Raw genomic sequence first — 23,068 nt, 5'->3', positions numbered from 1 at the left:
TCAAGGTTGAAGGAGAATGAGCCTTGCAATCTTGAAGTCTTGCAGTTGTAGTCAGTCTCCGCAGAAAAAGTGATCCCCTTTAGGAAAGTAGGGCTCAGGGCTGCGGGTCATGTGGACCAGACCAATCAGTGCGTGTTGATGCGACGAGTCATTCAGTTCCATGCTGTGCCCCGCGTCGTTCTACTCTTTTCTCCTTCTGAATGCCCCTCGCCTTCTTTTCCTCTTCAGTTCTCCTTCCACGGCGGTTCGCATTTAGGTCCATTGTACTTTTATCCAGATCCATGTCGTCTCGCCAGCAGCCGCCCTGGCGGCAACCTCCAACCAACGCGGAGGTTCAACTTCCGCCGCTGAAGGTGTGGAACTCCTTGACCAAGTCCAAGACACCCTTTGTTCCAATCGACCCCGCTGGTAAGAAGGTTACTTGGTACGCTTGCGGTCCGACTGTCTATGACGATGCGCACTTGGGCCATGCCCGCAATTATGTCAGTACCGATATCATTCGGCGCATTATGCGCGACTACTTTAAGTTCGATGTCAACTTCGTAATGAACATTACGGATGTGGATGACAAGGTATGATATATGATCAATGAATCTTTCTATCGGAATGTGAAATCCCAAAGCTGACTTTGTTGTCTTTTCTCCCTATCATAGATCATCCTGCGCGCCAGACAACAGCACCTATTCAACGAGTTCGTCGGTACCAATCCTACTATTACCCCCGAGGTTATCGATACTGTGAAAACCGCCTATACTGCATACCTGAAGAAGAATCTGTCTTTGTTGGATCCTATGCTGGCCCCTGCGCAGTACCAAGCCGAGGTAGAGAAGGCCTACAAAATCGTGTTGAGCGGAGGAGCTCTGCCAGGCAACGAGAAGGCCGGCGACGAGGAGGCCAAGATCAAAATGCACATCAAGACTGCGGCTTCAGCTGCGAAGGTTCTGAAAGACGCCGAAGCCGGTGCTAGTAAGGCTGGCGATGCCGCTTTGTTCGCCGAAGCTTTCTACACTGATGCACAAGATGTCTTGCTCCCCTACCTGGATGCACTCAAGGGGGCATTGATTGATGCGAACGACCACGGAATCTTTACCAAGCTCACCAAGAAGTATGAGGAACGCTTCTTGACCGACATGCGCGATTTGAACGTTCTCGACCCCGACGCACTGACCCGTGTTACCGAGTACGGCGCCGAGATTGCCGATTTCGTGGAGCGAATTGTGAAGAACAACTTTGGATATGCGACCAAGGATGGCTCGGTCTATTTTGATATTGATGCCTTCGAAGGTGCCGGACACCCGTACGCCCGCCTGGAACCATGGAGCCGATCCGATAACAAGCTGGCCGCCGAGGGCGAAGGTTCTCTGGCAAGCAAGACGACCGAGAAGCGTGGAGCCTCTGATTTCGCCCTTTGGAAGTCATCCAAGCCTGGTGAGCCAAGCTGGGATAGCGCCTGGGGCAAGGGACGTCCGGGTTGGCACATCGAGTGCTCAGCCATGGCTTCAGCTCGCCTGGGTGAGCAAATGGATATCCACTCCGGTGGTATTGATCTTGCATTCCCTCACCACGATAACGAACTGGCCCAGAGCGAAGCTTACTGGCACGATCCTTGCAAGCATGATCAATGGGTCAACTACTTCTTGCACATGGGTCATCTCTCCATTGCAGGCTCTAAGATGTCCAAGTCTCTTAAGAACTTCACCACCATCCGCGAAGCTCTGGACCGGAAAGACTGGGACCCGCGTAGTTTGCGTATTGTTTTCCTGCTTGGTGGCTGGAAGGAAGGCGTTGAGATTACAGACGAGCTCGTTAGCTCCAGTGCCTCCTGGGAGGACAAAGTCAACAATTTCTTCCTGAAGGTCAAGGACCCTGCGGCCCTCCAGGGAGATAGCACAGACACTGCCCTTGGTTCTGATCTTCAAGCCGCCAAGGATGCCGTGTACAAGCACCTCTGTGACTCATTCAACACCGTGGGCGCTATGCAAACCATCTCCGAATTCATCACCAAATACAACAGCGCGGATAAGGCTACTCTAAACCCGAAGGTCGTCCAAGATTCTGCTCGATGGGTTACTTCCATCGTCAATATTTTCGGTCTCAATGGAAAAGCTGCCGCCGATAGCACTGAGATTGGATGGTCAGGCATCGATGTCCCCGAGGAGGCCAAGCCGTTCCTCTTCCCGCTTTCTGTCATTCGTGATACCGTTCGCCTGGCGGCTCGCTCCAAGGAGGGAATCTCGTCGAGCCAAATCGCCGATGCAGTCAAGGTTGAGGGCCCCGCAGACGTCTCTGAGGCTGCTAAGCCTTACGCAGAGGTTCTTTCCAACTTCCGGAACAAGGTTTCCTCGCTTCAATCCTCCGATTCCGCTGGAAAGGAGGTCCTAGCTCTCTGCGATCGCGTCCGTGATATTGATCTCTTCGACCTGGGTGTTTACCTCGAGGACCGTGATAACCTTCCCGCCCTCGTCCGTCCTGTAACTCGCGAGATGATCCAGGCTCGGGAAGAGAAGGAGGCCCGCGCTCGCCAAAAGCAGCTAGAGAAGCAAAAGCGTGAGCAGGAGGCTCTCAAGCAGCTCGAAAAGGGCAAGCTGAGCCACCTTGAGATGTTTCGCACCAACGAGTATAGCGCTTGGGATGACGAGGGTCTTCCTACCCGCGACACTGCAGGCGAGGAAATCACAAAGAGCCGCGCGAAGAAGCTCCGCAAGGACTGGGAGCGACAAAAGAAGGCGCACGAGGCGTGGAATGCCGCCCAAGCCAAATAAACAAAAGTATCTTGTTCTTTTTATGTATTGAGGGGAATCTGAGCTGCGGGTGAGGGTCTCGGGGCGATACGTACATCGCGATTTGCATTTATTGGGCGTTTTGGTATACCTATATTAGTAGATATTTTCAAGCAGATCATTTTTTATTTTTGCCTTTTAGCCTAATCTCAGCTCAAGATGTTGTACAATCGGATCCGCACGCATTTCCTCGACACGAGTGGGCAGCGATACGTGTGTCCCCGCCCCCGCTGTGGGTTGGATATGGGGGTCGGCCATGAGAGACATCCCATAGGGCAAACTGGTGTCCACTTGCTCAACCCCGAATCTTGAGTTGGCGGTTAGCATACCCCCGTTAGGTAGAATACCCCGTCAGGCAGCCTATCCCCACTGGGTCGTACGGAGGTGGGATGCTCGGCGCAGAGAGCGCCGAAGCCCTTTTATTAGACCTCCCTGTCCATCGGTGTCTGTTTACCGCGACGAAATCATAAACCTTGAAACCACAAGCCTCAATTCTTCGATTTGTAATATCCAGACCCAAAAAGTTAGGCTACTTCTTTCACACGATGGCTACCACGACCGGACTGGACTATCTTCGCTCGCGCACTGTCGTGGATTGCGACACAGCGGATATTGAGGGTATGTAGTGACGATTCAAACAAAACATAGCTTTGCACAGATACTTACCATTGTCTAGTTGCTAGATCGCTCGGCCCTTTTCAACACTCAACCTCAAACCAGGTAAGCTTGAAATTTCCAATCAACAAACGAAGGACGACTTAGATCGGAGTCGGAGGATCCCTACTTACATGATCTCCAGGCCATTATTCTCGGAGAACTATTGAAACCGTCTTCTGCAGAGATTGTTGCCTCCGCCAAGGTGGATGCGAAGGTTCTCCATCCAAAGTTTTCTTCCATTAGTGTCGAAGAACTGGCTGTTGAAATTGGGGTGAGTCAATGACCAACTGGCCTTTAAATTGAAAGTAAGCTAACATTGTTTTCTAGATTGTACGCCTGGCCGTGAGAATGTCGGGTCACGTCAAGGGTACCGTCCTCGTTCAAACAAACCCCTACTACTCGTACTCACAAGAGAAGACGATTGTGAACGCTCTTCGTATGTGTTTGAACATCCCTCTCCAAATCTTCAACTTCAAATCCTTGTGGTTCTGACATGACGACCCCTCAGGACTTGTCCAGCTGTTCCAGCATGTCCAACCAGGATTTGATATCACACGCATCGCTATCAAAATTCCCAGTACTTGGGAGGGCATGATGGCCTGCCACACACTTGAGCTGGCCGGTGTAAGAACTCTTGGTACCATGCTCTTTACCATGACCCAGGCCGTGCTCGCGGCTGAGGTGGGCTGCACTTACATCTCGCCCTATGTCAACGAACTCAGAGCTCATCTCCAAGAAGGGTGAGTCTCGTGGATTTCCATAATTTACTCACAGTGATACATTTCGGATTTCATGTTGACAAAAGCTTATATTTTACAGTTTTGTGGACCATGCAAAGCTGCTTCCACTCTGCCGGGCAATCCAAGAGTACTACAAGTCAATCAATGCCAATACCCAGGTTTTGGGAGCTAGCCTCACTTCTACCGAGGAAATCTACTCTCTTGCCGGCATAGATCGTCTTACTATCTCGCCACCTTTGCTTGAGCAGCTCAGCACCCAAGCTGCGCCTGTGAATGCCCCATCGCTATTTGATGCTGCTCCGACTACGCCGCTCCCAGCCCCAGGAACTTCGTACTTGAATGACTCGGGAAAGTTCCAGATTACTTTTACTCGTGACCTGAATGGTGCCAGTAATGTAAAATTGATAGAGGTATGAGGTCAACTAATTTCTATCTTGGGTCAAAATTGCTGACATGTAGTATCAGGCTGTCAATGCCTTCTGTGGCTTCCAGGACAAGCTGGTGCAGCTCATGTCATAAGTCCGCCAGTGCCAGTCACTTGAGGTTGCTCGATGCCATCCATAATCGAGATGTAACTAACTTGATTATATTTTATTTCTACTCGCTTAGAACATGAGACATATTCAATACCTAGGTATGAAGTAAATCAAGATAGTAAATCACCCTCTCTTTGGCGTTAGAAACTGTATAGATTAAGTTCACGTGACCGCCCGACGTCATCCACATCGGACCCGCGGATTTCTCCAACTTTTCTCTCCTCATCCAATTGTCATGTTTTAACATTGACAAATAAAGTCTACCTTTGTTTACTAAAGTCCTGTCTATCTTGAGTCACTCTGCACGTATCGTGCCCATTGTTAACGAAATCCGTGATTCGAGCCACGGTCGATCATATCATTCTCCGTCGGCAGCATGCTCCCCCCCCACAGGCAGTCAATTTGAATATCGAAGCCCTGAGTGGTATCTGTGGGTAGGTTTTTGCCCCCATTATCGCCTCTTCTATGTTTTGATTCTTCAAAATCGCATTCCTGGTTTTGTGTGACTCTGGGATTCCAAACTGCACAACGCCTCATGCAGCTGTCACTTAATTATCCGACCCAGCGAATCAGGACCCAGAAACCAGGAATCACCATGAAGCTTTCCAACGGCCCTCAGCTGACATAAATTTCAGATCTATCTCCCTTGCCTGCTGGGTAGTCGTCTTCTCGCCACAGATCATTGAAAATTTCCGACGCGGATCTGCCGATGGCTTATCACTCTTATTTCTGGTCGTGTGGTTGGCCGGTGATGTCTTCAATATCTTAGGTGCCGTCATGCAAGGCGTACTGCCAACCATGATCATACTGGCAGTCTACTACACCTTGGCAGATATTGTTCTCTTGGGCCAATGTTTCTATTATAGAGGATTCACACTCCAGGATGAGCTTTCTCCAACGCCAACGCCATCTCCCGAGTCAGAGTCACAGCCAGTCGCCACCGGCGCATTAGACGATCAGGAAAATGGAACTCGCGCGGTCCCACCACCAACCGAGCAAACTTCCCTTTTACCAAAGTCCAACGGCCATGTGCAGATTCAACATCCCATCCGACCTACCTCGTCGACCTCCGCGCAAGGAAGACGCCATTCCGCCACTTCGTTCCGTGATATCTTGCATACTCATGTAGATGGCACACACCTTCTCGCCCGCAACTCCATTCATCGACTCGAATGATTCGAGCGCTGCGCGGAAAAGACGCCGCCGCCGCCAAATCTCCTCTCTCAAATCGTTCCTTTTTAACTTCACGGCCATCGTGCTGGTCTGCGTGGCTGGAACTGTGGGTTGGTATGTAAGCCCGGGCTCGAAGTCTTCGAGCTCCGAACCCGAACCCCTCACCATGGACCCGCTCGGCCAGTTCTTCGGATACCTGTGTGCCGTCTTCTATTTGGGGTCGCGTCTACCACAGCTCTTGCTGAATTTCCGCCGGAAATCTACGGACGGCGTGTCACTTCTCTTCTTCCTGTTTGCCTGTATCGGAAATTTGACTTATGTACTCTCCATCCTGGCGTACTCGCCAGTCTGCAGGGTGTATCGTCTCTTTCCGATGGCCTGGATGTCTCTTCTCATCGTCATCGGGCGCACTGTCGTCCGGGCGAGGCTACTGAACTCTACGGGCGCTATGTGTTGGTCAATCTGTCCTGGCTCGTGGGAAGTGCAGGCACACTTTTGCTAGACATGGCGATCTTCACACAGTTTTTCTTGTATCGAAACGGGAAAAACTCTTCCGAAGATGACGTGGAAGATGAGTAAATTTTGGAATAAATTCCAAGCTTGGCGCAGAAGAAGAGGAAGAAGACGCAGAGAAAAAAAAGATGTACATCTACCACTGGCATACATCTACGAATATTGCACAATAGCTTCATGTATATGCAAGAAATTTCTATGACTTTTAGTTTGTTTATATACACTGGCCCTTTCAAGGACTTGAACTAGTCATCCCTCCAGGTCAGACAAGAAGGACACAACCGCCGTGGCGAAGCACTTAGCATCGTCCTGCTGATCCACCATATCAGGACCGACCTGCTCCAGGAAGATGGCAAGCTTAGACTCCTTCCAGCCCATAGTGGGCGCAGCATCCTTGCACATCTTGGTCAAGCCAAATGCATCCATCTCATAGTGACCCTGAACAGACAACACACGGCCGGGGTTATAAAGGCCCTGAATAGGGCAGATAGGGGTACTTCCAACATTAATCCAGGGAGCAGGCAGCGAAACAGGCGGGCTATCGCTCAGCGACACAGGAGCCCCCTTCTCAACAGCCATGACCCGATCACCGTGAAACATCTGGATGCGCATCTGGCCATTCTCCAAGTGCGAGAAAGCCGACGGGAATGACCGAATAAACTCCTTATTAAGATCAACTTTGTAAATCCCCACTTCTCTTCCCAGAGGGCACTTCTCAACGTAGACGTCGCGGACCTCGTCCTCGGGATCGCGAACAAGCGCGTGCGAAATGAGCTGATGGCCGAAGCAGGTGCCCAGAATGCGGACTTCGGAGTGTTCGTCGTAGACAGTTCTGATGAATTTCTGCAACACTTGCATCCAGGGTGAGTGTGGCATTTCGTACACACCTGGGTTGCCGCCGGTGATCATGATGGCGTCGATGGGGTTCAGAACGGGGAATCCGTCTGTGGTCTTGTGGCCGCGCATAAGGTGGAACTCGGGGAAGTGGCCTCCGCGAATGTCATAAGGTGTGACGGTTATATTAATGGGGTCGGTTATATTTGGGTTGGTTTCGTTTAGGTGTGCTGCTGTTTCGCGGAGGATGCTGCGGAAGTGGGCGCTGCAAAGGCCTCGGGCTTCATAAAGACCGCGAGCTGGGATGTCAACATCCAGCACTGCAATATGAATGTTGCGAACCATTTTTGAGATTTCGAATTGAAAAATAGGGCTTTGGTGGTGGTTGAATTGATGTTGTAGAGGGTTTGTTTATGGAAGACGTGGGAATGATGGGATATCGTGGGCGAGATGAGTGAAGAAACCGGGGAAATTATACGGACTGTGGACTGGAACGTGATCACGGATTGATTTAGGTAAAAAGAATCAATACGGTAGAGTATATTTGAAATCCGTGAATAATAAAAATGGAAGGTTTGTAGAGAATGGCACAAAGACTCCAAGTAACCCCAACGGCATCGGAAGCATTAGGTAAAAGTTAGGGTTGCCCGGCCGCGAGCTTAATTTGCGCCCCGCTCTTACGTAGACTTTTGGTTCGTTGATGGTGAAAATCTCAATGCAGATCAACTCCAACTGCCCTTTTATAATGACGATGGTGGGAATTTGGTAAATCGTGGCCTATGGTTAAAGGGCCTGAGCGGGCTAGTAAGTATCCCCTTGTGTTTGCCATTCCTGTCGGCAACTCTTCATCTGTGTACGGGATACGGAGAAAGGATCTATCGCCGAGATCCCGATATTTCAGAAGTGTGTGCTCTGTCCCGGTCATAAACTTTGTCCACCGAGAACCAAAATGGCCTAGTCCTGGCCGCTTTGGGGACTGTCCCCGGCGTCAGCAGCAGTTCCAATAGAAACCGGTTGACCATGTTGACTTCCGTGAGGACCGCTGGAAAAAGCTTTCAGCCAGCTTCAAGACTAAGATGGTTAGACTATTACTCAAGTCAAAATCGCCCTAAGCGATTGTCTAAAATCCGAAGTGAACCTTAATATAGTAGATGACACATTTTGTCCCTTCGGACTGGTTGCTAGTAGAGGTGTGATCCTTTCGTGGATCCACAGAGGGGCAGTAAAAGTAAACACTGACATATCAGAAAGAAGCCATTCTGACAGACTCGGAAAGCTTAATGATTCCATCTGTCGGTAGATTCTGCTAAGTGCGACATGAAAAGGCATAGCCAACTACGGGGGGAGGTGGTGGCAACGCAATATCATCAATTTTACTACGACCATAAATTAAGAACATGTCGGAAGAAACCCGCAAACTCCATTAGCTAAATGCGACTAAGACATGAACCAGCCAGCAAGAGCAAATTAGTAAGAGCAACATTTTAGTGAGAATTTCAGCTCTCGTGTACCTCCATCTTCTTAGTCCCAACCTCGGACCAGTTGGTGCTAAGTGACGTTCCTTGGCTCTCGACATAACTCTTCATCATGGCACGACGGGTGTCAGGATCCGCGCCAGCGTAGAGCTTTTTGAAGAATCCATCCACTGCATCGCCACCAAAGTCCGAATCAACAGACTCTGCATCAGACTCGTCTCCTGCAGCGCCTTCTTTCTCCTTCTTCTTACCTTTGGACTTGCTGGATGTCAGAGAGGAAGCAACTTTGTCCCAGTCTTTAGCTCCATGGCGAGAGGAAGTTGGGTAAGCAGGACCAGATGGGGCTGGTGCTGAAGGGGCAGCGGGGCGATCTGTGAGTACAGTTGTTTCTGTGACAGAAGACTCGAGGGAGCGCCACTTTTGGCCTGCTGTTTGCTTTTGGAGGACAAGCTCGATCTTGGTGCCCATTACCGACACTTTGGAAGTGGAGGGGTCGATTGGGGCAAAGAGTGGGTCGAGGGTGAAGTCGTAATCAGAGCCAGATGGGAGGGGAAATTGTAGAGAAACCTAGAAGCCAATGTCAGTATCTGCTTGTAAAGATCTGGGTAGCTTTGCAGCGATCACTTACCGACTGGTCCTTCAGATCAATTTGAACACTGTCCTTTTGGATGCCCTTGATGTAGAGCGTCACGACAACAGAGTCGCCGGACTGATACCACTCATGGCGCACCTTCTCAGGAACAGCAACGGATGGCTTAGATTCCTCGGCTCCTTGAGTGGTTTCCTGGGCCGAGGTGGCAGCAGCACTTGAAGTGGGTTGGGAATTTCGTTTCTTAGACTCATTCGCAACCGGCGCAGCCTTTCCAGCCTTGAAGCTTTCCAGCTCAGCCTTGATTTCCTTTTCTGTTGGAATCTTAGTATCGCTCGGGAATTCGACAATCGTAATAGCCGTCTCATCGGGGTTATCAAGAGCTTTAAGCTTGCGGGCAACCTGCATCTGCCAGATCTGCAGCTCAGCGGCATCTTTCTTGCTCTTTCCCGATCCTGACATCGCAGCCTGCACGCTCGCCGTTTTGTCCTCCGGGCCATCTTCAGTCCGAGTCTTTGATTCAATGAGGTCGAACAGGAACTTCGCGTCGTTGTATCGGCCAAGCTGGAACAGTGACACTCCGCGGCGCATCTGAGCTGCGAGGATTAACTCGCGCTTTCCGCGCTCGCGAGCAAGTGCCAGGGCAATTTCTGCATCTTGGAGCGAAGCAAGGGAGTTCGGGCCGCCGTCTGCGGGCTTGACGCGAGAGTGTGCGGTTGAGCGTTGGACATAATAATTGACAGCGCGGGGTAGCTCGGCGAGGGCGCGAGTGTAGTGTTGGATGGCGAGGAGGGCATTGGAGTCCTTAAGGGCCTGTTCGCCCTGTGCTGCAGCGTTCATGATTACAGTTGTGGTCGATGACTCTTAGGCTTGGGGAAGAGAGTGGGAGGCAAAGGCGGAGGAGTGGAGGAGTGGAGGAGTCCAAGAAAGAAAGCACCAGAAACCCCAAGTGAGGCTCCGCATGGCTGGTCCAAGCTCTCAAGGTGGGTCCCTCCTCACACTTGCCAGAGCCATCTACGAAATAATTCTTTGAATGACCATGAGATATTGGTATGTATTAAAATATGTATGTTAAAGGGCTGGTGATACATGAGATCGCTAAATTAAGATTTTACTTTAGCTCAGCATTGCCGAACTTGCGGCTGTACAGGCCAAGAGCACGGATCGGCCAGTAGAACTTGTAGTTCGGGTAAGAGATCATACTAAAGAAAAGTCAGTAATTATTCATGGAAGTGAAATGAGAGAGAAGAAAGGAAAACTCACCAAGATTGGTTGAACACCCCCTCAATGGACTCTTGAAGCCACTCGCCATTAGCCTGTTGGCGAGACATGAGTAGCTTCATGGCCTTCTCAAGCGGCTCTTTGTGGGGGTAATCGGCCTCCATCAATGCCAAGCAAGCCCAAGCAGTTTGAGTAACTTGAGACATCTCATGCTGGACGTAAACATGCTTCTCACTACTGAGGTAAGATTCACCCCAGCCGCCATCAGCCTGCTGTTTGGAAATCAGGAACTCGCAACCACGGTGCGAGTTCTCGCTCGTCTCGTATGTTTCACCAATACTGGCGAGACTCTCTAAAGCAAACATGGCGGCGTAGGTGAAGCAAATGCCCCAAGAGCCATACCAACTGCCGTCATCACGTTGCATGCGCTTGATACACGCGACGGCTTTCTGCTTTGCGGCACGGATTTCATCGGCACGGTAGTCGGGGTAGAACTTGCTGAAAAGAGACAGAGCGGTCACGGATGCGGTGGTGCACTCGGGATGATCGTAGCTGATCATAATACCACCGAACACCTCAGCGGCATTGAGATACTCAAGTTTGGGAGAAGCGCGGGTGCTTTCGTACTCTGAGAAACCACCACTCGGGTTTTGCAGCAGAAGGAGGCAGTCCACACTATCCTTCAACCGATCCAGGGAGATCAATTGGGGGAATCCGTGTAGCTCCTGGAGTTGAAGGGTAGATCGCAAACCCTCGGCGGTACAATCACTGACAGTGTATCCTTGAACCTTGGTGCTGAAAGGCCAAGCCCCCTTGCGATCCTGGCGGTAGCACTCATTTTGACGAGGTACATTCTCCCGCAGCTGGTGATCTTCGATAAACTCGAGCGCTTTGGTCAACATAGGTCGCCACTTCGGGTCATCTGCAAGGCCAGCAATGACAACTGCTTGCGTCAAGAAGGTTGTATCCCACACCTGGACTCCATTGGTGCCATTGGCCAGCATGCCCTCATTCTTCATCCACATGTAGTCGTTCAGTCGATATTGGTGACGACGAAGGGTGTGGCTATCAGGGCCATCGTGGATGAAACAGCAGATCATATTAAGGGGATTGCTGACGGGACCAACGCCTGCGTAGTCGGTGTTCTGGTCTTCCATACAGATCAAGTCCCAAACCCATTCTTCGGAGCGTCTAACAACGGGACCAAATCGGAAGAGAGGGTTGTAGACCCGAACCAAGAGCTCGTTAATACTGTTCAGGACCCAGGTCTTGGGGTAATAGTTATCGGCATCGTGAATCGAATTGCGGTGAGATGCAAAATCAATTGTGTTATAAGGCTGCGTATACAGCTCTTCGCGAAGCTGCTTGGTAAGATCGTTGAGAGGCATTGACCACTTCTTGGACCAGATATAAGAGAGGGGCAAAAATACCTGGCGGATATGAATCCACCAGCGCCAGGGGGCAATGGGAACCCAGTCAGGAAGCATCCAGATCTCAGGGGGGACCGGGTTGACAGCATCCCATTCCATAACACCAAGAATGCTGAGGAAGGCCTTAGCCCAGTGAGGGCCATAAATCGCACCGCCAAACTTGTGCAGAAGACCGCGGGCCTTGATCATACGCGGGTCCTCTTCATTAACACCGAGGATTCGGAGAACCACATAATTTGTAGATGTTCCAAAAACGGAGCTGTGGCCTTCAATGTGTAGACCCCAGCCACCATCCTCGGGATTTTGACGGGCGAAGAGGTAACGCTTGATCTCCGTAGCATACTCCACGGGGATAGGGGTATTGGTCACATAGTACGCAATGATAATAGACGGAATCATGAACATGGGACCTCCGTACTCGCATGCCCAATTACCAGCATCGAGCTGCAGATGCGAAAAGAAAGACAGACCATTTTCAGCAGCTTGAAGCGGTGTCTTGGCTTCTGGCAGAATTGGGAGACCCTGGGAAGAAACATGTTAAAAGAGGCTTCAAAATGACCAATTGAAATACATACAGTAGGAAGACCCAAATGGTACTTGTCAGCAACAGTTTGCAACCAGGCACTGTTCTCCTCGTCGGATTCGAGATAGCGCCAAGTTTGGCGACCTTCCTCGTTGACCAGGCGCCAGCGGGAGTAGTCGGTCTTCAAGTCGCCATTCTCGTCGGGAGTGAGATGGCCCTGAGCCGAAGTCCTCCAGGGAGCGATATGTGAAGTCATTGCCGCGGAGCCCCGTATCAATCGAAAGTAGCAACTTGTTGCTCGAAATCTGGGGAGGTGATCAAATGATACCCCCGAGGGCTGCGGTGTGGATATAAACAGCTCCACTATGCTGAGTCATCAGTCTCATAGCTGCGGTGTACAACGAAGTCCAGCTGTTGCCTGCATGTGGGATCGTCGGAAAAAGAAACTCTCGTTTTATTCAGTTTGTTTGAATACAAACTGGTTCTATAATAATACGACATTTTGACTTGTTGACTGCAAAAGGGTGGTGGTTGCAATCTAAGCGGGGATGACCGAAAGGGATCTGTATACTTCAAGGTCCAGTAAGCACGCAAAACTAACCAACGAACCAACAAGTAGAGACAAGTAGAACAAACCGAGTAAATCAACTAAAAACGACAAGTTCGACCCAAAATGGGAGAAATAAAAACAGCAAGAACCACTGACTTTCAAGTCTCCAATCTGGCAAGTGCGACTCATGATGCTCGTGATCTCCTACTCGATTTGGACATCATTTCTCACTTCTTGAACTTCTAATGCCTCTGTCCACAAGTCTGAATTGAACTCTCAATGGCCCTCAGACCCATTTCCCCGCAAATAGCACTGCCCGGTGTGACTCCAGATCCCTCGGTCCGCGCCTATATCGATGATGCCCTCACGGCCCTTATCCGAGAGCTCACATCGTCGCCAGCAGACAGTCAGCCATCCATCACTCTCCGCTGCAGAGTCGACCCAGAAAACTGCATTATCAACCCGATCAATGGGGCTCTGGAAGCTGTTCAGCGGAAGGAATCCTACCGCACATACTCCTGGCCGGGTAACACTGCTTATGAATCGTGGAAATTCAGTAAGCACTTCTCGTGAAATCCATGCTATGATATATCATATAGAATGTCGCTGAGAATCCCTTTTCTTGTCTTTTCTTTAGCGGTGATCATCCGAGTTTTGTCGATGATCGACCAAGCTTTGCGGGAAGGGAGATTGATATCCAAAAGGTAAGGAGGAGAATTGGATAGAGTGTGGTGAGCTGTATATATTTTCAACAACGGTTGTACTCATGCAACTTGAATGCGCGTAGGGATATCTATTACATCGATCCTGCATACTTTCAGTCCCAGGCTACAGTGAACAGTGTTATTGACGACCTCGCTTACACCATTGGAGTGAACCGGCTGGCTTTGAACGTGGTGAGTTCTGGTGAGAGAACTGGGTGATATCCCGGAATTCCCGTTGACATTGCTTTCGATTGTCTAGGAAGCCGCAGGTAAAGGGTTGGTGGCAGGCACTTTACGCCTAATACGAGAGTCACGAGTTGTCTTGAATGCCCAATCTGTTTCTGAGGTTAGTTTGGTGTTCTTGACAACCACGGCAGCCTGGGCTGACACCACTACCTTAGGATAGCCTCATCCCGCGCATACAAGATACCGACGAGATTGATGTATCAAACGCCCGCTGGATACTTGTCATTGAAAAAGAGGCAAGTCGTTCGAGAATGATTGCAAACCTTGGATACCTAGGTAACAAGACTGATATTTTCTTTCTTCTAAATAGGCAGTGTTCCATCGACTAGTTCGGAACAGCTACCATATCAGAGCTCTTGCCGGGGAAGGAATTCTGATTACCGTATGTATCAATCAAGTTTCACTTCGATCAGAATGAAAGCTGAGTAACCGGAACTAGGGGAAAGGATACCCTGACATCTGCACCCGACGATTCCTCCATCGGATTTTCGAAGCCGAGACCAACCGCAACCAAAGACGACTTCCTTTCTACGCGCTAGTTGACGGCGATCCACATGGCCTTACAATCATGTCGACTTACAAGTATGGATCGCTGGCGCATTTACACAAGAACGCAGAGCTAAGCCTTCCACCACTACAATGGCTGGGTCTCAAAATCGCCGATGCTGCCGATGAAACGCAAAACTCCAGTGGGGAGCTATCCTTCTTTTTGGCGGCGCGGGATCGCAAGAAAATAGTTTCTATGCTTCGTCGGAGCCCGATCTGGGCGAGTGATGGTGTCGAGCCGGAATGGTGCGCTGAACTTCAGCGAATGTTGATGCTCAATGTCAAGGTGGAGATCGAGAAGCTCTATGACGATGGCGGTAGTCTTGAGGAGTGGATTGATCGCAAAATGTTTCGACAGAGATGAGTTCATATTTTTATCAGGACTTGAGAAGATATTGGGTAATTGGGGGAAATTTGCACGTTGGAAGAGTTCAAGAGGATCCGGTTGGATTCCATTAGTCGTATAGAGTATAGATTACTTCCAAGAAGCATACAACTACCACAATAGCCAGTTTCCCAGCGAATAGAAAATCCATTTGATGTTATAGTAGAGTGATAACGCACCGAAAACTCTTATTCCAGAATGTTAAATAACATACAAGCTGCACAAACAAGCCCTCGCCATTCAAGCAATGCATACAAGGAAGAACCAAAAATCAAAAGCTCAATTCTCGACGCCATTTCATCAACGCGTTATAGAGGGGGAGACTCTTCCATGCTTGAAAAAGTTGATCACAAGCCCAATCCCTTGCGCACTTCATCCCGAACCTTCTGCTCGTACTCGGCCCGTCGCTCGCGCCACATTTTGGCCGCCTCCACATTGGCGGGACTTTCGTCATTAGGCTCGGCGAGCATGCTCATGACCGAGATGAGGATCTTCTCCACGCTTTGGATAGGCGACCAGCGCTCCGAGGCATGTTCGTAGTGGTTGGGGTCATCACCAGGAGGGTGTAGGATGGAAATGCAGACGGTTCCGTTGGGGTAAACTAGAAAGGCGCGAAAAGAGAATAAATCAGCATCAAAGACTGTTCGGTTGAAGAGACGCAAAAGCGCGCTCGGTGGACTCGTCGGTATGTCTTGAAAGAAACCTGGTTTCTCGCTCGAGTTGCAAAAAAACCAAAAGAGCTCGAGCTCTCCTCGGGGTTATGACGTACCGTTCGGATGCCACACTCCACCTCCGACAAACTTCATTGTTGGCGGGCTGAGAGGGTAATCCTTGGAAAACTTGAGTTCAGCTGCGAAGATGCCGCCCTCGAAGGGTGTGCCCTCGGGGCCTTGGATCAGGGCTTCCCAGTAAAACATGTCATCTTCCGAGACAGGTCCTGCGGTAATTCCCTCGGGTGGGTTGGTGGAGAGGTTCTTGTATTCGTGGAAAAGACGCTTCTGAGCGATCGAGCTGCCCATTTTGACTGATCGGGTAGTTGCTTTGAGGGCGAGGGTTTGGGAGGGGTTATGCGAAGAGGTTGAGTTGTGGCACGAGTGTCGGTGGATTTAGGTTGGGTTGGGCTTCCGCGGGTGGCGAATGGAGAGTTCCGCGCTTCTAGGCAAGCGAAAGTTACAATCGATTGATTGATCGACTGGGTAATATATCGTAGGCCGGTAAGAAGATAAAGGAACAATGTGATGAGGGAGTGGAGTCAAAGAGTGAAAGAAAAGGGAAGAGAAAGAGAAAGGTGAGGGGAGTTCATAATTATGGGGACGCTGCGGGGTGCCTGGATCGGCGGGGTGCCTGGATCGGCGGGGGCGATCCCGACTCAATTCCAGCTTCGAGTCTATCAAGGTATCTTACTAACTATATCTTACTCGCAACACTATCTACTGTACACAATCACAAAATTTTTGAATCAAAACCAATCAAAGTCATCACCACCGCCGCCGCCATCATCTCCATCACTCCATGGGTCCTCTTCCTGGCCCCATACATCCTCCTTTTGTTCACCAGGAGGGCTGTAGTCATGGTAGAAATCAGGCTGGTCGGCCGATTGCTGGCTAGCTGCCTCCGCAGGTGGGACAGATTGGGAGCTTTGGTCGCCGGAAAATCCTCTTTGCATGGCCTCATACCCAGCCATGGCCCCAGCACCTGTTACACCTGCTGCCATTCCATCTGCCATTCCGCCAGCAGCTCCCGCTCTCCCTAGAGTGCCCGCGGCAACTTCACCAATAGCCCCAGCTTCGCCAGCAGCGGCACCACCGGCAGCAGCACCACCGACTGCCCCGGCAGCTTCACCAGCGGCAGCTCCACCTGCGGCCTCGCCACCCATACCCGGAATCCAGAGTGGCATGAAGCCGAAGCCACCTGCTCCACTGTGCCGACTGAAGTAATCAAAATCAACACTAACCGCTGTTGCCAGCATCACAGCTCGTTGATCAAGGGTCATTCCGGTCGGTGTGCTGCTACCAGTAGGGGAGACTTCAGAGCCAATACCTGCCGAGTCCATTCGGAGGGCATAGACACCGGTGTCGGTGAAGAATTCGCGAGCAAAACCGGCAAAATCGCGGTTAACAGATCCGATCAAGCGATTTTCCGCGGACCGCAGAGAAAAGTCCCAGGATAGAAAGGGCTCATCAACGTAAGCAAACTGGTTGAAGTCGCCCTGTCCTTGCTTGGAAGTTTGCGCAAGCTGTAACTTTTGGGCCTGGGATAGCTCGGAGCCTGAAAGAGGGAATTTCTGGGAGCCCATGTCGGTTTCGGGGTTTGGAGATTGGTGGTACGTAAATAAGTTATATTTCCGTCGCAGTGGCGCCCATTGTTGTTGAGCTTCACCAATAACGCGCATCTCGTCGAACCCGAGGGGTGATACGCGTGCATTCGACGAGACTTCGGCCTGTACAAGAGAGCCGGGGGTTGTATTTTGGATAGCGGTTGAAGAGGTATGGCTGGCGGTGGTGACATCGAGAGGATCGTAGACTTTGATTCGGGAGTTTATCCAAGAGAATGGACGATGGAACTTCGACAAGTTAGCTAGCGATATCATGGAGAGCCAATGTAGGATTTCATACTCGGAGGACTTCATTCTCATGGCGGTCGAAGACATGCGTCACGAAGCTTCGATGTGTCCGAAACCACTGACGTGCCATAGCATTGGCCATGCTCTTTTCTTGCTCTGCCATATAACCAATATGATTTCCTTGCGCATCCATAATGACATATTTATTCGCCTGTTCGAAACCGCTAGAGAAATGAACAGGTCAGTTTGGTTTTCTTCATGACTCAAATCGAATTCTCTCACATCATGATATTCATCATCTCCAGCTGGCGCTGCACGACAACACCAGAGTTTGCGAGGATATTCGTGGCCGGATGAGTCTCTTTGAGGACGCCATTTGGATCCTCTGGGATGTGGACGGGGGAGAGAAGGGTATTTTGCGCAGGATCGTAGTTGGCGTTGTATGCATCTTGAGGCTGGTGCTCAGGTTGGGGGTCAGCGTTTGTCGCTTCGGGGGTCTGAGGAATATCGGCGCCCTGTCTGATCGGTTGGATCGGCGTTGGTCTAACAATGCTGCCCGGGACCGCGATGGGAATTTTTGCCTCGAAGGGTTGAGAGCTGGCGCGAGGCGGGGATGCCGCGCAGCGATCGCAGTTGGAGGCGAGCACTCCACATGTCGGTATGCACTTATTAAACGATGTAGCCAGCTGTATATCAAGGTGAAATTATCGGCGAGAGTGGTGGTTGGGGGTGAAAGGGAAGAGCCTGACCGTTGAAGGAGCGAACGTCGTTCCGTTCTGATGACGAAAGGTTTGGCCGGGGTTACCCTTCGGAGATAGCAACGCACCTAGGTAGATCACACCACGCATGCACTAGGTACGTACCTAGGTACTTGGGGCACGATCTTATATCGAATGCCACAATCTAGTTTGATGTTATCTCTTAGATTGATAGATTTTTTTTGCGATTTTATTATCAAGCTTCGTCTCGGCCGTTTTTGCCATTTTTGAGTTTACTACATAACAGCTTGCACTTGAAGCTACTGGAACTGCAGGTGCCTTGGGACTGGAATATAAAGCTGGGAACCTTGGAAGGCAAGACAAATCGAAAGCGATCGCCCGGGCGAGCACTGGTTTTCAGGAGATCCCAACTTGAACTAGACCAGAGGAATTTATTACTGTCGGATAGTACTACTGGTACAAGTAGTATGGGATAAAGCTCCTTCCAGCTGTTATTTGGCAACCATCTGCGGTCAATAAATGGCAAACAGCTCCAATAATTTCAACACATGTCATGAATCTGCCGCAAGGATCGACATAAAATAACCAATACTTCAACGCTTCACTTAAATTTATCCATTGTATCACAGGAGGCCCTTGCGGGCGAGTTCAATCTTGCGGGCTGCCTCGCCAGCCTTAAATCCTCCTTTGGAAACACAAATCGCACTTCCTTCCGCGAGCTCAACTTTTTCTTCGACATCGGGATGCGGGCAAGGGCAGTGGTGTGGGAAATGCACGCATGCAAGAGTTCCTGGGCAAAGGTAGTTGCTGCATTGGGCTGAAGATAGTAGAAGAATTGTTAGTAACTGCCACCTTTCAACGCATTGAAGCTTCTCTCTGGACTAGAGTCGGAGGTCTCACATTGTTGCCACATCTTTTGATACCGAACACTATCACTGGGGGCGTTCTGGGGGCCCTGGTTTTGTTGCGCTTGCTGTTGATTGCCTCCAAACATTTGGTCGAAGAAGTTGAACTGGGCCTGGGCAACGGATGCCAGCAGAAAGAAGGCCCAGATGGCCGGGAGAAAATTGCGTAACATTCTGTATAGCAATTTAATTTGACAAGAAAAAGAAATGGACGAAAGACGTGGTCGACAACACGTCCGTAGTAGTGTTAGCAAAGTGGCTAGTTTCCCCAAGTGTCAGTGGATGTCCTTGTCGTTCAGGCCAGCGTGCCCACACGTGACGCCAAGCCTCCACCTCCGAGAAAAGTTTCCCCTTTGGAGCTGCCTCCTCCGCAACACCACGTCAAGATCGCATCGCCATGCTGCAACAAAGATTGTTGGGGCCCCTGCGGGCGCTGGAACGAGCCTTTGTTCCTTCAATTCGCTCCGCCCAGCCCATCTACCAACCGCAATCGCTGATTCCACGCACCCTCTCCGCATCCCTCACTTTCCCGAAAACCACGCCTTCAATCTCCCGCACACTCCTTCCCTTTTCGCAGGTCCGATACGCCTCGCACGCTTCTCAAGGAACTGCCAATCGACACTCCCGTGATCCCGCGGGTAAGCGTCTCGGTGCGAAGCGCTCCGGCGGCGAGTACGTCGTCCCAGGATGCATCATCTTCAAACAACGCGGCTCCAAGTGGTTCCCCGGCGACAACTGCGCGATGGGACGTGACCACACTATCTACGCCACCCAAGCCGGCTATGTTCGCTACTACGCCGACCCCGAGACCCATCCGGATCGCAAATACATCGGTGTCGTTTTCGAGAAGGAGGGCAAACTCCCCCCCACCCGCGCAACGCGCCCAGCCGGCGCAAGTTGAACCTCGTCGCCATTCCTCGAATTGAGCCCGTCGAGGCCCAGTCTGATCTTGTTGCCTCTATCGATGAGAACGGTACTCAGGTTGGCAGCGTTGCTGCCGTCAACGCCGAATCTGGCCCCCAGCTGCGTCCTGGTTACATGTACCGTGAGGCCAATTGGGTGATTGGTCGTGCTGCGGAGAAGGCCGGCATTGTCGCCATGTCTTATGATCGGGGGAACCGATGGCTTGCGTGGAGGAAGAGACAGGCTCGTGCTGAGCGGGCTGCCCAGATGAAGAGTCTGAAGGGCAAGAAGAAGGCCAGCAAGAAGGCCAAATAAGGGTGCATGATTGTTTGAACCATCAAATCTGGGTTTATGTAGCGATATGAGGTTTTCCTCTGGTGTTTCTCTGTATTATAGAAAGCTTATTTCACAAGTCATCTCTTTATATGTACTACTTCTGTTCATATGTTTCAAAAATGAAGTCGAGCTGATAACAATACTATGGTTTGATTGTTCTTTTTTCTTGGTAAATCCTCAGTAAGGGGCCCAGCCCAGCTGCTGGATCGGCCATTGAAGCCAGTAGCGATGCTCTTCATCAAGATGATAATAGATGGCACGTATTAGAGGAATGCTAAACCCTTCCATCCACCAGGCTGATTCTAGTTGTTTTGAGATCACGCAAAAGAAACCAAAAATCACAAGTGCTTCAGGCCTTTGTTGGCGCAATAGCTCGATATATCCATCTGAAGCTTCATAAACCCATATAAAGACATCAGTAATCTCCACAAGCTGGGTGTCAAAGACAGTTGCAAAGGATTTCGCCAAATTGTCAAGGGCTTCTAGATAGCACTGTAACTCATCTTGGTCTGGTACCGACTCGATAATCTCTTGTCGCAAGTTCTCCAAGAAGGGCTGATCATCAGTAGATCGCGCTTCACGGGCGAGTTTTCTTCGGTGGCCAAGAACAAACATTGGCGCGAGGGGGCCAGATTTGAGAGTATCATTGATTGAATAGATAATAGCTCTGTTGCCCCGAATAAGACTGATCCATTTGAATAAAGAGCCATCGGTCGTCCAGAATTCGTCGAAATTCCGTCGCATTGCGCACATTATAATGCAGGTAAGTGTCGAGAAGACGTAGATAGCCGGGCCAGTCTCCTCATTGATATGTGGAATAGCGGTGGATACCATTTTCAGAGCCGCGTTATGGTGATATTCTGCAGTGGCAAAATAATCCGCTCGAAGATCGGGCTTTATATGACCCATATGGAGCGCAGCAAGTGCCAAGATGCCCCGGAAGACAAACTGAGACTGAGGGGCAAACCCGTGCTTGGGGATGGTGATTTGCCAGACTGTCTGCAAAACAGGATGTTTCGAGATGGTATAACATGTGGAGGTAGAGTAATGATGCAACAGTTCCATATCGGTCATGTCTACAGTTGGCATAGGACTCGCAATGCTTGTTTCGGAGATATCCACAACGCCGGCAGTTGTCGAAAGGACCATTGCGGTACTTGAGCCTTGTGGAGTTGGAGAGAAAATACAATCAACTCCATGCTTCACGCAGTTGTTGCACTGAGGTCTCGCCTCATCGCACTTTCACGGGTTCCATTTAGCCCAAGTCCCAAGAGGATAGATCGAAGGAAGCTGCAGCTACCTACCTTGACTTTGCGAGCTTTGCATGACTGGCAGCCATTCCTGGACTTTCTGTGTGTGCGCCGGGGTCCCATTGTTCATTCTGGCCCTGGAAGTTCAATGCATAATGACAATAGCCACAAGAAAAAGGATCTTGAAAAGTATTTGACAAGTTCTAGGATAAGAAAATAGGGTTTCAATGCAGTTGGTTGGGGCTGGGCAACCAAAGTCTTGGCATTGATTACGTGGGCGACTCGAACCATGGTAGGCTCCAGTTTTAACTACCAAGGATACCCTAAGTATAGCATCCTGCTAATTTAGGCGGAAGCGAGATACTATGTGGCTTGGTTTGTAAATTAGTCCCTTTTGGAACTTGAACCTTTTGAGCTTACACTGGCTAGTGGATCCATAATACTATATCCCAGGGCTGACAAAATGTCCATTGAGTTCAAGTACTTCATCTGATTACCCAAACATACCAATTCCTCCATCCACATCAACAACCGCACCATTCATGTAACTACTCTGCTCGGAAAAGAGAAAGAGAACAACATTGGCAATCTCATCTGCCGTTCCCATTCTTTTCATACCCACACTTTCCGCCGTACGCTTCATTGCTTCGACTCCACCCCGCACAGAGACGTTTGTCGGGGTATCGGTGTATCCTGGGGCCACTACATTCACACGAACACCCCGGTGACCCACCTCCAAAGCAACGCTCTTTGAAAATCCAATGACCGCATACTTTGCAGCACAGTAGACGGAGAAATTTGCGACAGGATTGGTACCACAGACAGATGATACATTCACCAGAGTCGAGCCACCCTGCATATGCGGCAAACATGCCCGGGTCATGTTGAAAGTTCCGCGAAGGTTCGTGTTCATCAATTTGTCCCAGTATTCGTCCGTCACTTCCTCAACTGGGATAGAGGAAGGATTGATACCAGCGCAGTTGAAGACGCAGTCGATTCGTCCGAACTTATGGAGAACCGCGTTGACAAACTCGTTGCAGCTGGAAGCAATGCTGACATCGTATGCTAAAATCATAGGAATTTGATCGGGTTTTGATGCTGGTCTGCAGAGCTCTAGAGTCTCTTTGAGAGCGAGAGTATTGATGTCTCCAAGGGCAAGTTCAGCTCCGGTTTGCGCTAACTTTATGGCAGTTGCTCTGCCGATTCCACTGGCCGCGCCAGTGATAAGTACGACTTTTCCAGTGAAATCTGCCGTGAGCGACATGTTATTTGCGATTGAGAGAAGTGTATGTTTGAGGATTAAACGCTTCTACAAGAGAAAGACGATCCAGAATAACGAGGAATTTGGGGAATTCGATAAGAGCGGGGCAGGGTCCTCTCAACCCTACCCCAAGATGTGCTCCACTTCAAGTTACCCCAACTACATACATACTCTTGAAACCGGAATTGGAGTTGCAAAAGATTCAGACCAATCAATACGGCGATAGATA

At 50.2% G+C, this 23,068-nt stretch overlaps 12 protein-coding genes across 12 annotated transcripts; 5 read left to right on the top strand and 7 right to left on the bottom strand.

Moving 5' to 3' along the window:
- Nucleotides 1-281: 281 nt before the first annotated feature.
- N7533_010759 (cysteine--tRNA ligase) lies at nt 282-2,762 on the top strand (the record flags this gene model as incomplete). The annotated part of the gene is made up of 2 exons (XM_057107409.1): nt 282-572; nt 654-2,762. 2 exons carry the CDS (start codon nt 282-284, stop codon nt 2,760-2,762), a joined length of 2,400 nt encoding a protein of 799 aa, XP_056954787.1.
- Nucleotides 2,763-3,325: 563 nt separating this feature from the next.
- Nucleotides 3,326-4,696, top strand: N7533_010758 (uncharacterized protein; the record flags this gene model as incomplete). The annotated part of the gene is made up of 7 exons (XM_057107408.1): nt 3,326-3,398; nt 3,457-3,500; nt 3,580-3,708; nt 3,765-3,873; nt 3,946-4,177; nt 4,257-4,587; nt 4,643-4,696. 7 exons carry the CDS (start codon nt 3,326-3,328, stop codon nt 4,694-4,696), a joined length of 972 nt encoding a protein of 323 aa, XP_056954786.1.
- An 815-nt stretch (nt 4,697-5,511) lies between these two features.
- N7533_010757 (uncharacterized protein) lies at nt 5,512-5,889 on the top strand (the record flags this gene model as incomplete). The annotated part of the gene is made up of 1 exon (XM_057107407.1): nt 5,512-5,889. One exon carries the CDS (start codon nt 5,512-5,514, stop codon nt 5,887-5,889), a length of 378 nt encoding a protein of 125 aa, XP_056954785.1.
- A 759-nt stretch (nt 5,890-6,648) lies between these two features.
- Nucleotides 6,649-7,578, bottom strand: N7533_010756 (uncharacterized protein; the record flags this gene model as incomplete). Its single annotated transcript, XM_057107406.1, has 1 exon — nt 6,649-7,578. One exon carries the CDS (start codon nt 7,576-7,578, stop codon nt 6,649-6,651), a length of 930 nt encoding a protein of 309 aa, XP_056954784.1.
- A 1,151-nt stretch (nt 7,579-8,729) lies between these two features.
- Nucleotides 8,730-10,137, bottom strand: N7533_010755 (co-chaperone SGT1; the record flags this gene model as incomplete). The annotated part of the gene is made up of 2 exons (XM_057107405.1): nt 8,730-9,275; nt 9,337-10,137. 2 exons carry the CDS (start codon nt 10,135-10,137, stop codon nt 8,730-8,732), a joined length of 1,347 nt encoding a protein of 448 aa, XP_056954783.1.
- Nucleotides 10,138-10,408: 271 nt separating this feature from the next.
- N7533_010754 (terpene cyclase/mutase family protein) lies at nt 10,409-12,727 on the bottom strand (the record flags this gene model as incomplete). Its single annotated transcript, XM_057107404.1, has 3 exons — nt 10,409-10,499; nt 10,561-12,470; nt 12,524-12,727. 3 exons carry the CDS (start codon nt 12,725-12,727, stop codon nt 10,409-10,411), a joined length of 2,205 nt encoding a protein of 734 aa, XP_056954782.1.
- Nucleotides 12,728-13,300: 573 nt separating this feature from the next.
- On the top strand, nt 13,301-14,881 carry N7533_010753 (uncharacterized protein; the record flags this gene model as incomplete). Its single annotated transcript, XM_057107403.1, has 7 exons — nt 13,301-13,577; nt 13,659-13,725; nt 13,809-13,917; nt 13,985-14,071; nt 14,127-14,207; nt 14,282-14,353; nt 14,411-14,881. 7 exons carry the CDS (start codon nt 13,301-13,303, stop codon nt 14,879-14,881), a joined length of 1,164 nt encoding a protein of 387 aa, XP_056954781.1.
- Nucleotides 14,882-15,249: 368 nt separating this feature from the next.
- N7533_010752 (E2 ubiquitin-conjugating protein UBC7) lies at nt 15,250-15,921 on the bottom strand (the record flags this gene model as incomplete). Its single annotated transcript, XM_057107402.1, has 2 exons — nt 15,250-15,503; nt 15,672-15,921. The coding sequence occupies 2 exons, from the start codon at nt 15,919-15,921 to the stop codon at nt 15,250-15,252; spliced, it is 504 nt and encodes a 167-aa protein (XP_056954780.1).
- A 440-nt stretch (nt 15,922-16,361) lies between these two features.
- Nucleotides 16,362-18,313, bottom strand: N7533_010751 (scramblase family protein; the record flags this gene model as incomplete). Its single annotated transcript, XM_057107401.1, has 4 exons — nt 16,362-17,465; nt 17,518-17,689; nt 17,748-18,111; nt 18,292-18,313. The coding sequence occupies 4 exons, from the start codon at nt 18,311-18,313 to the stop codon at nt 16,362-16,364; spliced, it is 1,662 nt and encodes a 553-aa protein (XP_056954779.1).
- Nucleotides 18,314-19,486: 1,173 nt separating this feature from the next.
- N7533_010750 (mitochondrial 54S ribosomal protein bL27m) lies at nt 19,487-20,307 on the top strand (the record flags this gene model as incomplete). Its single annotated transcript, XM_057107400.1, is given in 2 exon segments — nt 19,487-19,922; nt 19,937-20,307. The coding sequence occupies 2 exon segments, from the start codon at nt 19,487-19,489 to the stop codon at nt 20,305-20,307; spliced, it is 807 nt and encodes a 268-aa protein (XP_056954778.1).
- Nucleotides 20,308-20,505: 198 nt separating this feature from the next.
- On the bottom strand, nt 20,506-21,701 carry N7533_010749 (Zn(II)2Cys6 transcription factor domain-containing protein; the record flags this gene model as incomplete). The annotated part of the gene is made up of 2 exons (XM_057107399.1): nt 20,506-21,567; nt 21,633-21,701. The coding sequence occupies 2 exons, from the start codon at nt 21,699-21,701 to the stop codon at nt 20,506-20,508; spliced, it is 1,131 nt and encodes a 376-aa protein (XP_056954777.1).
- A 370-nt stretch (nt 21,702-22,071) lies between these two features.
- N7533_010748 (SDR family NAD(P)-dependent oxidoreductase) lies at nt 22,072-22,842 on the bottom strand (the record flags this gene model as incomplete). Its single annotated transcript, XM_057107398.1, has 1 exon — nt 22,072-22,842. The coding sequence occupies one exon, from the start codon at nt 22,840-22,842 to the stop codon at nt 22,072-22,074; it is 771 nt and encodes a 256-aa protein (XP_056954776.1).
- Between the last annotated feature and the right edge of the window lie 226 nt (nt 22,843-23,068).

Source organism: Penicillium manginii (assembly GCF_028828005.1).
Source record: "Penicillium manginii strain IBT 31320 chromosome Unknown utg000008l:1.0-3226943.0:1.0-3228205.0, whole genome shotgun sequence".
NCBI classification, from domain to species: domain Eukaryota; kingdom Fungi; phylum Ascomycota; class Eurotiomycetes; order Eurotiales; family Aspergillaceae; genus Penicillium; species Penicillium manginii.
Note: the sequence above shows the minus strand (reverse complement) of the source record. Positions and strands in the feature narration are given on the sequence as shown.